Source organism: Lissotriton helveticus, chromosome 2_1 (assembly GCF_964261635.1).
Source record: "Lissotriton helveticus chromosome 2_1, aLisHel1.1, whole genome shotgun sequence".
In the NCBI taxonomy this organism is placed as follows: Eukaryota; Metazoa; Chordata; class Amphibia; order Caudata; family Salamandridae; genus Lissotriton; species Lissotriton helveticus.
In genome coordinates, this window is record NC_136059.1 from 520,267,929 (window position 1) to 520,281,959 (window position 14,031).

General features: G+C 43.6%; 1 protein-coding gene across 6 annotated transcripts in view; it reads left to right on the plus strand.

The window, feature by feature from the left end:
* Positions 1 to 14,031, plus strand: part of ERBIN (erbb2 interacting protein) — a 912,789-nt gene that overhangs the window by 759,872 nt on the left and 138,886 nt on the right. For all 6 annotated transcript variants that reach the window (XM_078675167.1, XM_078675172.1, XM_078675168.1 and 3 more), the window contains 2 exons: positions 5,744 to 5,917; positions 13,137 to 13,316. In XM_078675167.1, coding sequence (XP_078531293.1) covers positions 5,744 to 5,917; positions 13,137 to 13,316 — 354 coding nt within the window. The remainder of the gene's footprint in view (positions 1 to 5,743; positions 5,918 to 13,136; positions 13,317 to 14,031) is intronic.

Genomic DNA, 14,031 nt, shown 5'->3' on the forward strand with positions numbered 1-14,031 from the left:
ACACATCCCACATACCCCGACCCTTCCTCCCACCCACCCCACACCTCCTACGAGTCTCGCTGAACCCACAACCGCCCGGAGCATATCTCCCCCCCGTGGCAGATCTCTCTCCCATCCTATCTCCCCCCCCCCCTCTCACTCCCCACTCTCCACCCTCCCAAACAGACATACAGAGCTCACTACCCCCCGTACCTTAACATCCCCCCCTCTCTCCCCCCCCCACACTCAGCCTCCACTACCTTCCTGCCTCCCCTATTGTCTTCAGTCTTCACTCACCCCTCAACTCACCGGCATCGCCTCCCACCGACGTCCCCGCCCCTTCGTCCCAGCCTACCCCGACCTCACCCACACTCCTCGCCCACATTATCTCTCATCCTTCGAATGCCACCCCACCCACTATTACCGCAGAACACCCCACTAATGATTGCATACCCCACCCCCCCGTCCCCAGCTCGCTCTCCAGCTCCCTAGTCAACAACGCGTCCACGGCCCTCATCTCCAACGCTAGCCCCAACCCACCGCTGGACCTGATTTTAACAACCCTCCTACAAGTCAAAGACGAGCTCCAGACCATGAAAGAACTTCTCCACACACACCCCAGACAACCCCGACCTACAACCAACACCTCCGTATCCAACAAACGCCACACCTTTCCCACAGGCCCTCGCATTCATCACGCTCCAGGGGTGAGACGGCTGGGCGCATACTCTCCGCGTTGGCCCACTATCCCCGACCGCAACAACATACACCGCCCTCGTCGCGCCCATAACTTCCTGTCGGATCATGACTTAGACACCCTCCTCCGCTCATTTGGCCCTGGCCCGGTAAAACACACAGCGTCCACACAATTCCCCATACCCACAATTCTCACAAATCCCATTAGGCACCCAACCCTAAGCAGCAGAAGCTCCGTCCCCAACAATCTCAGAAAAATACCCCTCGCTCTAGAACACCCGACCACCCTTCTCACCCCCAAACCCAAAGGCACTCCTCCAACATTGCAGATCTCGTCACATCAATGGATCTTGACCTAACCATTTTGACTGAAACATGGCTAACTGATGCCTCTACACCTATTATGGACATACTAGTTCCCCCCAATTACCACATCATTAGAGTCGACAGGACCGGCAAGACGGGTGGGGGAATCGCATGCATATTCAGAAGCAACCTCTCTGTTGCTAAAGTCACTTCCCCCTCCCTCACGTCTTGTGAACTCTTCTGTCTTGATATCTCCAGCGAGGGCAAACCAGTATGTGCTCTACATCTCATCTATCACCCACCTGGGGACAACCTCATCTTCACCCAACTACTCATGGACACGATCTCATCCAACGCTGGTCGGCAGATCACGCAAATCTACCTGGGTGACTTCAATCTCCACTGGAATGATCAGAAAGACGCAGTGGTGAATAGTCTCAAAACTTTCCTTACCGCGCTTGACCTCACCCAAATATGCAACAGCCCAACACACGACAAAGGATCCATACTTGATCTCATCATCGCCAACGAAGACTCTACCCAACTAGGGGCAATCCAACCTTGTGATTGGTCAGACCACCACATTATCACCTTCTTCATCAATGAAAAAATCAAACCTATCACGGCTCAACCCACCAAATCTAAGATCTGGAAAAGGGACATGAAGAATCTTAACCCCAACTCCCTGCCTCCCCACCTCTCCAATCGCCTCCTTCCCCCTCCTGACGCCTCTGATGTTCAATCACTGACTGACCACTACCTCGACTCTATGAATTCAATAATTAATGAAGCCGCCCCACTGCAACTAAAGAGAGTCTCCACTAAGATCTCGAACCCTTGGTATGACGGCAGACTCAATGAAGACAGGCGTGCTATGCGAATGGCAGAGCGAACATGGAGATCTGACCCCTCATCACGGCATCGCAAAACGCTTAAGAACAAGAGAAATGCCTACTTTAGGAAAATCAAGCGTGCGAAATCTGACTTCTTCAGCCTTCAGTTGGACCAAGCAAAAAACAGACCAAGAAAACTGTTCGAACTAGTCAAAACTCAAACGAAGACGCAACCCTTACTATCAAACAACATCCCACACTGTGAAGACTTTTCTGCTTTCTTTAAGCTAAAGACCGACAACATAAGGTGTGACCTCCTTAATGATGTAAGTCGATACCCGAGCCATATCAAAAGGCCCGACACCCAACCTAAAAATAACGCATCCTGGTCGTCTTTCGACACCTACTCTGAAGAAGCAATACACAAACTGCTCGGCACCTTGAAGCCCTCTAATCACCACACAGACCCCCTACCTGCTAATGCTGTAAGAGACTTCACTCCCGTACTCCTCCCACTCTGGACTAAAATCATTAACAGCTCCCTTCAGCAAGGTCTCATCCCAGACTCCCTCAAGGTGGGGCAAGTCACGCCCATACTCAAGAAACCTACAGCAGACCCAGCTGACTTAAACAATTACCGCCCTATCACCAATATCCCCACTCTGGCCAAACTGCTGGGAAAATGTGTGCAACTCCAACTAACAAAACACATTGACCGATTCGAACTCCTCGACCCTCATCAATCAGGCTTCCGAGCGAAACACAGCACGGAAACGGCCATGACACACATAATTGATGACGCCCTCCAAATCCTTGATCGCAACGACTCCTGTCTCCTCATCCTCCTGGACCTCTCCTCAGCATTTGACACGGTCAAACATGAGGACCTATTGGAGCTCCTAAATACCAGAATGGGCTTATCCGGGACTGTGCTCAAATGGTTCACTTCCTTCCTACACAACCGGTCTCAGAAGTTCAAGATCAACAATGTGCTCTCCTCACCTGTGCCTGTAGATTTAGGCGCCCTACAAGGATCTTCCCTCTCACCCACGCTGTTCAACCTCATCATGGAACCACTCGCTTCCTTGCTCCAAGCATCCAATGTACACTTCCATATGTATGCCGATGACACTCAACTTTACTTAAAGGTACAATCCCCGGAAGATAGCAAACTTCTGAACTACACACTTAGAAACACCCAATCGTGGTTGGCCGACAATCACCTCAAACTAAATGCGCTGAAAATTGAGTTCCTCCTGATATCACCCCCTGCGAAAATTACCACCACCCAAATCTGGCTCAATCACCTAACCGCATTCAATGTCCGACCCACCATCGTGGACTCTGCGAAATCCTTAGGTATCACACTTGACGCAAAGCTCAATATGCAACAGCACATTAGCAAAGCAACGAAAGGAGCTAACTTTCAAATCAACACTTTGAGGAAACTCAAACCCTTCCTCCCAATCAGAGATTTCCTAACTACTGTACAAGCCCTAGTCATCCCCCGCATAGACTATGGAATTGTGGCCCTCAGCGGACTCCCTCTAGCAACAACCGCACCCCTAAGAGCCTCCTTGAATGCTGCAGCGAGACTCATTACTGGCTCAAGGAAACACTCTCATATAACTCCTGACCTGAAATCCCTGAAATGGCTTCCATTTGAAGCCAGAATACAGCTGAAAATTGCCGTTATGACACACTCGGCCATACACCTCAAGGCACCCAACTACCTCACGCAAAAGCTATCTATATCAGGAGGCTCGAGATCCAATAGAAGTACAAAAAGTCTGCTCCTGAAACCTCTCAGATTCCGTAAGGAAAAAACTTACACACGCTCCTTCTCAGGGATGGCACCCAGGATCTGGAATGCACTCCCTCCTGAAACGAGGCTTATCTCCTCCACTGCACTCTTCAAGAAAGAAGTGAAAGCCATCCTTATGGCCAAGTTCACCTGAACCTTATTGTTGTAGTTCAGAGACTTTGCACCGATTTTGTAACATTGATTATTTGATGTTCCAATAACTTCATATTCATGCATGATTGTGATCCTATTATGCTACTCACCTACTACCCATTACTATACGGTGCACATCAGTTTGTTGAATCTCCCCCTTGATGCCCCTACCCCTTGTTCTCTGGATCTCTAAGTAAGTGATATAGATATCCTTATAGCCTGAGCCCTCCTGATTCCTTCTGCAGCTGGATCAAAGACTCTGCACCGTCTTATATTATTGTCTATTTTAAGTGTTTATTGGTATCTGCTGATCTACATTGTAGCTGGATCAAAGACTCTGCACCGTCTTATATTATTGTCTATTTTGAGTGTTTATTGGTATCTGCTGATCTACATTGTAGCTGGATCAAAGACTCTGCACCGCCTTATATTGTTGTCTATCTGGGTGCTTGCTGTTATCTTGTCAGCACATGACTGCTATCCTAGTATGCTATCGTTTACTATACTGTACCCAATTATTATGTTTATTCACCCTCTTGTTGCCCACTCCCCCCCCTGTGAAGCGCTCTGATATCTGTAAAGATCTTGTTCGCGCTATATAAAACTTTGAATAAATAAATAAATAAACGATGAGCTAGCCTCTATTACCTGTTAATACACAATCATTATACAGTCCTGAAATATCTATGTTTCTATGAACAATTTTCTTTTCTGGTGTTAAGTATTGGTTTATCATGCTCTCCTTTACTCTGAAATGTCATACATCTAAGTACGTATGACTCATTTCTTCCAGGCCTGCATGTGTATTTTTAATCTCAGAAATGCTTGTACGTAAGTATCCTTAGTTAGGCACACCAGTGGCTTTTCAGTGGATTTACCTAAATCCTCCATGGTTAGGGGATGTTGCTTCACAGGATGGCGAGGAAGGGCAGACAAATAGGGTAACGAGGAGTTGCTCAATCTATATGAAAACTCTACAATAGATGTGTATTCCATGTGAAAATTACGTTTACAATTAAATATGTGTAGATACGCCTGAAGATGCAGTCCATTAAACTCAAATTCAGTGAGCAAACTGTGTCTTGAGAGAGATTTTGAACTCTTGATATGCAAGAGAAGTGCCTTCCGTGGAAGAAAAGCAAGTAAACAGAATGACGACCTTAGTCGAGGGCGGAGAAAATGGTCTATGATGGGCTTTATTTTCCTTCACACTATCTCTTCTGCAAACTGATAGCCACTCAGCCTCTCTCCCGTTAGTGGAAGTGGGATTCCAGTGACAGCCAAGTTATTGATTTTATCTAAAAGTGTGCAAATGTATTTTAAGAGCTGTACCGGTAGGTTGTTGAAATAATCCAGCCTACCCATGTCTATAGAAATATTGCTGTTCTTGTAGTCTTAAATGGGAGGTGAGCGAAGCGTTAATCTGATGTTTGATAAGTGATCTCTGGCTACTGTTGCAGTACACCTAAGGTTCTTAAGATGAAATTAGAAAAGTGACGTCTGCCACTTTGGACCTTAGCTTTACTGATAAAATGATCTGAATGAAATCTGTCCGCATCCCCTCTCAAACCTCCTCTCCTTACTTGCATGTAGATGATGGTGTAGAGTATCATTTCTGCCTGGAAGTTGAATGTTTCTATTTTTTCTGAAATGTCAGTTTATTATATGGAAGTGTAATTGAGCTGGTACCAGGCTATTTCCCAAGTATGATCACCTGACTAAAGCCAAAACTATAAACCTTTTTTACCAAGAGATATTTGTGATTGGGGAAATCAGTATTAAGACTGGAGTTCCCATTTAAAGGCTACAATCGGACTTGATTTACAGTTCGTACCACCATCAGCCTTAATTTCTGTTTGGATAGTTATTGATCAGCATTATATATGATTGACTTTTCATTTTTTATCTTGTAATGCGTATAAGATTTGCTTTGCACTGACCAAAAAATGTCATGCCTGTTATATCTGTGCAGGAGGGAAATCTGAAGCGATACCCAACCCCATATCCAGATGAACTGAAGAACATGGTCAAAACGGTGCAAACAATTGTGCACAGATTAAAAGATGAGGAAGCGACTGCAGATCATGCCAAAGATTCAAAACAAAATGAAGTTCAGCAAGTTGCAGTGAAGGATGCAGGCGTGAAGGTAAGAATCAGTGTCTACTCATTTTTGGAGATGATAAACCAGTGGTATTTTGTGATAGTGATCCCATATTCTTGAGCCTCTTTGCAAAGAACAGTTTTGGTGCACTATCCTGTCATAGAATCCTAGTGCACAGCAATGAAATTATTTTCAGTATATTTATAAGACAACTTAAGGGACTCAGGACCCCAGATGTCTTTTGGTAAGTAAAAAATACATTTTAAAAAACAATGTTCAGAAAAAGGGTGCTGCTTTTTGGAGTTATCTGCTCTCGAAAGATACCCAGTCAGTTCATGAAATGAACTAATGAAAAACATAAGTCAAGATGCACTTCTAATTTTGTAACACTGCAAAGTCAATTATTTTACTTTTCCGTGCATTCACATAGTCTATAAATAATGTAGAGTCTCACAGTGATTTAATTACAGATTTGTGTGCATATATAAAGCATCAACTGTCTGTTGAATATAATGTGCAAATCAGGAGGTACCATCATCATCATAACGGTATCCTCAGGTAGGACTTGCATTGCCAATAGTTTTATCTGTTCCTGTCATGGGCACTAGGCCCAGTCACACAAGTGGGGTATCATTTCTATCAGAATACGTGTTGGAACGTTGGTTGATAGGAACTGTGTGGATTCCTGCAGATTCCGGAAGTTTACTCCACAGTGATGCAAAGAAAATGCATGATTTTAGGCAAAGTTTGCAGGACATTGGGGGGAAGAAAATGTTGAGGGATCGACATGAGGCACACAACCTAGATATCTCCCAATAATCTATTTTTCACAAATGTCTGAGTTTAGTAGGTTTCCCAGGTTTCAGCTAGGGTCTAAATACAGTTGCTACCTTTTTGCCGAATCAGGTAATTTTTTTATCGAGAATAATGTATTGGTCCAGATAGTGCATTTGGGCCTTTCCTGTTGCAACGCTAGGCCCGTCCACACAAATGGGGTACTCTTTTTTTTTTTTTTTATCTGGAGACTTATGGGAACACTGGGTGGTAGGCAATTTGTGGATCTCTGCAGGTTCTGGGACCCTCCCTCAGAAATGTGAGGACAATTTGTGTTTAGTGTTTATTAATTTCTTGGTTTGGTAGGTTTTCCTGGGTGGCAGCTGAGTTAGGGTCCAAATTCTACAGTTACTCACATTGTAAAAAAGCGTTAATTTTGCTGGTTGTTGCTCGAATATGAATTTACCTTGAAAAAACAGAGACAAGGGGTGTTTGGCAAAACAGGAATAGCTAGTTTAATGAAACACTGTGGCCGGTAGTACAGATTATAGGAACGGGTCTGAGGACTGACTTGAAGTGCAATTGTTTTGAGCGTCTTATTATATATTTCTTGAAGCATCATAAAAAATTCATAGATCCTGTTTAGGGCGAGGAATGTAGGCCTGGTCATGGAGCCAAAAATGACGCCCAGCTGACGACAAATGAAGGTGTGTCCCGACCTTGCGTGAACACAATGATGGTCTGTGGGTAATGTGTTCAGATATCTGGCATGTGGACAAGATGTCCAGCATGTGGAGCTTGTGATCGCTGTGTGCGTTGTGTGTGCTATGTCCTGATTGCCTGAGTGTTCCTAACTGCATGTGGCATATTAACATTATGGTGTTTTGGGAACGCTCCCCCACACCCCCCTCCAGTCTTGTGCTTTTTATTTAGGACAATCTCCCAACATTGTGGTGTTGCTGCCTATCTGTGGACCTAATCTGGATTTTTCCTGTTCGCCTATTTGTCCTGCTGGTTACGTGCTAACCCTCCTGTAATCTGCCAATCAGTAACCTCCGGCCTGAGTCGCGGGCCTGCCTGACCACGTAGTTCTGACTCTGAGTTGATGGGGAGGTCATATCGGAAAATTTCGACAACAGTGCTTCAGTTTCGTTTTTATACATAGATGTATCATTGCATACAATGACATCAGTATTAACATTGGTGAAATGTGATGTCACCAGGTTTTGTTTTGAGGCACTTTGTTTTGGGGGCACTAGGCCTACCCACACAGGTGAGGTACCATTAGTATCAGGAGAGGAATGGGAACATACACAAATAGAATATTTGTGATTACCAACTGGATTTCTCTGCATTTGTGGCTTTCAAATATGTCAGTGTGCAATAAAGAAGACATTTTGCAAAATGCCCTCTGAGTCATGATAGTATGGGTAACCACAACTTCAGAGCTGTACAAACAATCACTCCTTTCAAATTCTTGTATACATTTCAGAAATACATAGGTTTCCTTCATAGCCATTTTTCATTATTTTTATTTTACCATATAAATTGCTGTATAGTCGGTACACAATGAAAATTCATTGTAAAGTGCAGCTCAGTTGGCTAATGGTATTGTGTGTTTTTGGAGAAATTACAATCCCTGTATATCCCTGCATTTGGAATGGTCTATTGGATGTAGTGGTATATTGCTTTTGTACATCCACCATTGAGAAATTATAGATGAAAACTTTGTCACAAATGATTGCTTATTCATTCTTATTTTTTAATTCGCAAGTTTGTTTCTTTGGGAAAACCTTGAGAAATATTCATAAGTGACCTCTTGAAGAATTCAGAATGTTATCTACTTTTCAGAAATGTATAGCTTTCCGGGATCACCCACAGGTTTCACACCTATTTCCACCACAAATTACAAGTTGGCTCAAACCACAAACATTAAGAACAGTGGACTACTACTTAGATAAATATAAAATTGGTGGTTAAAAAAAAATGTTTGTTTTTATAAAACTCTGCTTGTTCCTGAAAGCTGGGAAGATAATGATCATATCACAGCAAACCTCTCATGAACACAGTTTTTTTGAGAAAAAATATACCCATTCTTGCACATCTTTTTTTCCCCACAAAAACCAAAATGTAGCTTTATTTTTGCTATTCTCTCAGAGGGAATGTACAAACTCTGAGTACATTTAGAATTCCCAAGATGTTGGACTAAGGATGCAAATTTGATGTGAATACCTTTTGTGAATTTTTTTTATATAGGTTTAAGCGTGAGCTACCCCAAGAATCTTAAAAAAGGGGGAGGGGGCTTAGCACTGAAAATGGGAGTGGGGGAGACCTAGCAGTCGAGATGTTAAAAAACTTGACTTTAAACTGTTTACTTCATTCTCCAGCACCTATAAGTATCCTTAAAAAAATATATATTGCATAAGTAAACATAGCCATTTGAACTGACTGAAATTAAAGTAAGCCATTTGTGTAGTTGATATCCTGGCTGCCAGTCAACCGCATCAATAAAACAAATAACGTTTTTGATTAGAAGCAGTTAACAAAAAGATTTGTTAAGTGACATCACAAACTGTACCATGAACTATAACCCCTGATCCTCTCCTACTTTTTTATACAGAGGATCAGCATGTAAGATTGGTTTAGTACTATTGCATCGTTTGGAGCACTCATTAAAAACAGGCATGGACTGGAAGAAGTCTAACTTAATTATGTCACTTTCTTCGAGGTGAAAAGATTCTAGCCTATTCATATTCACGGGGAAGTAATTGGACTTTCCCTTCATTATGATAAGCTTGCCGATTTGACAAGCATGGCTGCTGTCCATTAGACTTTTCTGTTTGATGAATTTGTATGAACAGTCATTTAAAGGATGTTTTTTTGTGGCAGGATGAAGTAGCCCTTATGTGGACTGAAGCTAGTTAGTTCTTGTTGCATATTCGATAACTTAATAGTTGTAGCAGTTTGTTCTGCTTGTTCTGGTTTAAGTTCGGTCTCCGAGCATTTATTGTTCGGTCTCTCTTGGTATTCTGCATATTTGTTTTACTTGAGAAGGGAGCTTCTGTTCTGGTACCCGATTCATGACGCGTAGGAATATTTTGCGTGGTCGTCATTAAGTTACATTTCTTTTTTTATAGTGGTATTCTTTGTATTTATTTTGCTTGTTCCCTCTTCAGCATTTCTGTCTCTTGCCTCTTAGATCATATTTTTATTTCAAGTGGCATTTTCACCAACTGATTGCTCTTGGTAAAGTCATATTTTCTGACAAGGTGATGTCTGGTTTTACTCATTTAAATGTTGTTGATGGCAGAGTCTACCGTTGTTTCTCAACCTTGGCTGTTGCCATTGTTCAAGCAAAGATAAAGAATCCAAGGTTTCCTTAAGGAAACCGTTTCTCAGACTTCTAGTTCAACCAACTCATGAAGTAAGCTATTTAGTGCTCATCTAGTGCACAGTCCAAGGGCAGCCGCTAATGGCACTCTTGTTGTAGGAATAATAAGGATATAAACCACACTAACCTCCGCTGTTAACCGGAGGAGGGAACTAGAGGCAGAGGACGCCAGGAGCGAGCCAGCCTTCAACATACTGTGTTAAACACAAGTGGAGCTGCTCCCAGAAAAGTGACCAGTGGTGCTCAAAATTAAATTGTGAGTGTTGACAGCTCACCAAAAGAGTAGGACGGGCCTCACACATAACCTGGTGTCATGCTTCATCATCAGCAGTCCTCGCCCTCTAAAAACTTGGTTTGATAGAGGGCGGGCATACACCTGACGACAGGGATGCACTTCTAAACTAAGAGGGGGCCCATGAAATAGTGAGAGTGATTTAAAAACCATTACAGTTGTCGAATTAAAATTAAAAAGGTGGGCAACTGTATGGTATTAAAAAAAGTGAACAGTGACCGGGGGAAATTATTGTCCCCTCATCGTGATGCATAGGGTCAACATGTTTCTGCCTGGAGTCCCAAAAGGGTACACAGCATTCTTCAGGACCTGTTCTAAAGCAGGCTCCGTCCTTACCCAACCATGTGATAAAGGAAACCCACTCGGTGGGGTGACCTTTGTCACTCCACTCGTCGAAAAGGGCTCCAAGTCAGCTTGTGGGAAAAATAGAAAAAGCACAGAAGGAAATTGAGAGATTTCCTTGGTCACTTACAATAAACTCATTCGAAGCCATGGTGTTTAACGCGTATGGTAAAAAGTGCGTGGCATGTCAGTCATATGTGCACACACAGTTAAAAATGAGAGAAGTCCTCTCTCACATCTTACCCAAGATTCTTAACCTATTTGCTCCATGGAAGGAGGAATGGAGGGAGGCCCCTTTAGTCACACTCTGAGGGCTAAAGACAAAACCAACTGAAGTTGTCATGTTGAAAAACACAATTTGCAAAGTCTATTTCCTTTTGTTAGCGCATCTACATTCACACCATACATCCCATTCACACTCTTACTCTATCAAGGTGCGCCTTCCGCTGAGGCACCTATCTGTGTCCGTGGAGAAGTGTGGCTCACTGGTTAGAGGAGGCAGACCTGGAAGCAGAGGTCAGCCCGGAACCAGGGTTCAATTCCCGGCTCGGCGGGGTCTTGAGTCCTAAAAAAATGTCCATGGACTCGACAATTCTCGCTCCGGTGCCTACTCGATTCACGGGTTCACACTCTGCGACTCTGGGCAATAGCTTGCTTAATCTCCACAACGGCCCCTCGCGGCGGGATGCCTGGCTTTCACCTTGCGGATACCCTGCCGGGGTTATCTCACAGGGGAATACCAGGACGGGTTCCCTAAGCAAGCGCTTAGAAACCGCTTGGTGATTTGCGCTATATAAATTCCTGTAAATTTACATTCCGTCTCTCCTCCCCGTTGATAAATGAGCTGGGAGTTGGCGGGGTTTATATAGTGTCCCAAATTGGCTAAGTGGTAACCAAGCTGCCGTAATTACTTGCACACTTGTGGGATCCGGTGTCCCTATAAGCACCACTCTGTTGATGTGCCTGATTGCCTGGCTTTACTAGGAAATAGGAAGGTGAAGCCACCTTTCGAACACGCCTGCATCCAGAATCCCGTGGAAGGGCCATCTACAGAACAGGTAGATGCCTGTTTCGAGGCGTGGGTGGGGGCAGGGGCGGCGCCGGGGCCAAGGAGCGGACCTACGGGGGTCAGGCATTGCCTGGTCCCATTCAAACTCTGTGGCTCCGTAGGTTTGTGTTTGTTACGGTGTCCTCAAATGGAAAATAAATTTTTGGCAATGTGAGCTTACTATACTTCTAATGAGATTGTAAAAAAGAAAAAATAGAAAATTTAGACCTGCAGTGCGATGTCACCAGCATTTGTCGATTAGGGTCGTACTCAACAGTTATATTACAAGCATTGCTTATCAATTTTCCAATACATGGTGCCCGGACGATATTACTAGGGCAATACCCACATGCAATAATTAATAATAATTAGGGTGCCAGCTAACGGAAAGAACCAACTTCTAGGATATGATAGATTGGCCCAGTGTCTAGCCAGGTGCACTGGTATTTAATTTATATGACTGAAAAACTATTAAAAAAAAGACTCTCTTACATGGACTTAAGCTTGTTGGGTGGCATTCAATGATTCCCTGTTTACAGTATGTGACAGGGCTATCAAGTCATGAGCCTTGCGAGGATACATGTGGTGGCTAATTACTGAGAGAGTTAGGTCGGATAGAACTCTTCTCTTACTTCATAATCATATCTATTCTGCACCGGGAAAGAACTACAGCCGGTCTCCTTTTAACAAAGCACACACCTTTCCAGAAAATAGTATGCAAGACAGTGTCCTTCCTCCTCAAGCCAATTATGCTGTCCTGCCATGGCATGTTGTTAATCAGCGGCATGTTCATTCTGTGTGCCTCTCCAGCCTCCGAGTTCATACATACCCTTGTGGGTGGTCCAGCTATGTCTCTGCAGCCGACTTCGGATTGGTAAGGGGGGCACTCGGGCAATGCCCGAGGGGCCGGCATTAGAATTCCAGCTGTAGACTGCATTTTTGAGCAGCCTGGGGGCCGATTTGGGCGGTTTCTGCGTTGTTCGATGCCGCCAGCGGCCGCCTGAGTGACCTTTCTTGAGGTAGATGGGCGTCCATTAGCTCCCCTTTATCAACGGGCAGAGGTGTCACTCCCTTTCTCTCGCTGGGCCGGCCCATTACTATATGCATATTGAGCGAGGGCAGGGGGCCTGAGCAAAAGTGGCCTCACTTGTTTTCAGGTGTTTTTCACCAGTATAAACTAATCCGTGCATTTTTTTTTAAAGATGGTACTATTCCGGATGCTGATATTTAAGGATAATAAGATGTACTATACCTTACAATATTGTACTGCATACATTCACTTGCAATTGTGAATGCTTACTCTGCTTTGTATAAGTGATGGGCTCTGCTCAGTGCACACAAATCCTTGTATGCACGGTTGAATTATGCAAACCAAAAGTGAGTGATGCAACAAGCACATGTCTTTGTCATTTTGTAGACATCCGAAATTATACCCGTAAAGAACGTTACTGAAGAGAAGGAAAAGCAAATGGGGAACTGCTTGCTGAAACCCAGTGAACCAGAATATGAAAACAACGCTGGAGGGTTGCAGATGACTGCCCTTGTTAGAAACTTCGAAAACACAAAAACTGTTGTCAACCACGAAGATGCACTTGAGGTATGTCATGGGGACAAGCTCTGGGGGAACCAAGGAGATTATTTATTGTTCAGTTGTATTTGGTATCCTGAAAAACTGCAGGAAATGTTATTGACTCTCATGAAGAAAGCCCAAAAAATAGCTTGGCCAGTCTTTGAGAGCTTAAATGTATGCCTCTTGCTTTTAGTTAACACAGAGTTATTATATTTTAAATCGGTGAGGAAATGCAAAATGTTGTCTAAATTGGTTTGGACAGTGCACACGTATAATCATGTTTTCAGATTAGAAGTAAAACAAAGCGGTTTATTTAGTTGTATTTTTTCCACTGATTCCAGGTATCTATTTCTCTCTTGTTCAGATATTGAAACACTGATTGTGATAAATGTTTTATATGAATTTAGGTCTATTCTTGAATGCAAGAACCTTGTATACCTACACCAGGGAATGGCAATGGAGTAATTTTCTGAGTAAGCCTAGTGGCAGAAATTCAGAAATGGACCAGTTACTTGTTAAAAGAAAAGATTTATATATATATAATATGTTGCTGCACCTACACCTATTTAAATAAACACGCTTTATGAACTGGAGTCGCAGAGTGTTCTCTTAATTTTCGGCGATTGTGCATGATGCGCTGTGAAGATGGACCAATTGGTGAAATTTAGTAGGGGTTGGCTTCCCTGCCATGTGCTCGCCGCAGCTAAGAGATACAAAAGGGGATGATGGACGGAGCGCTTGA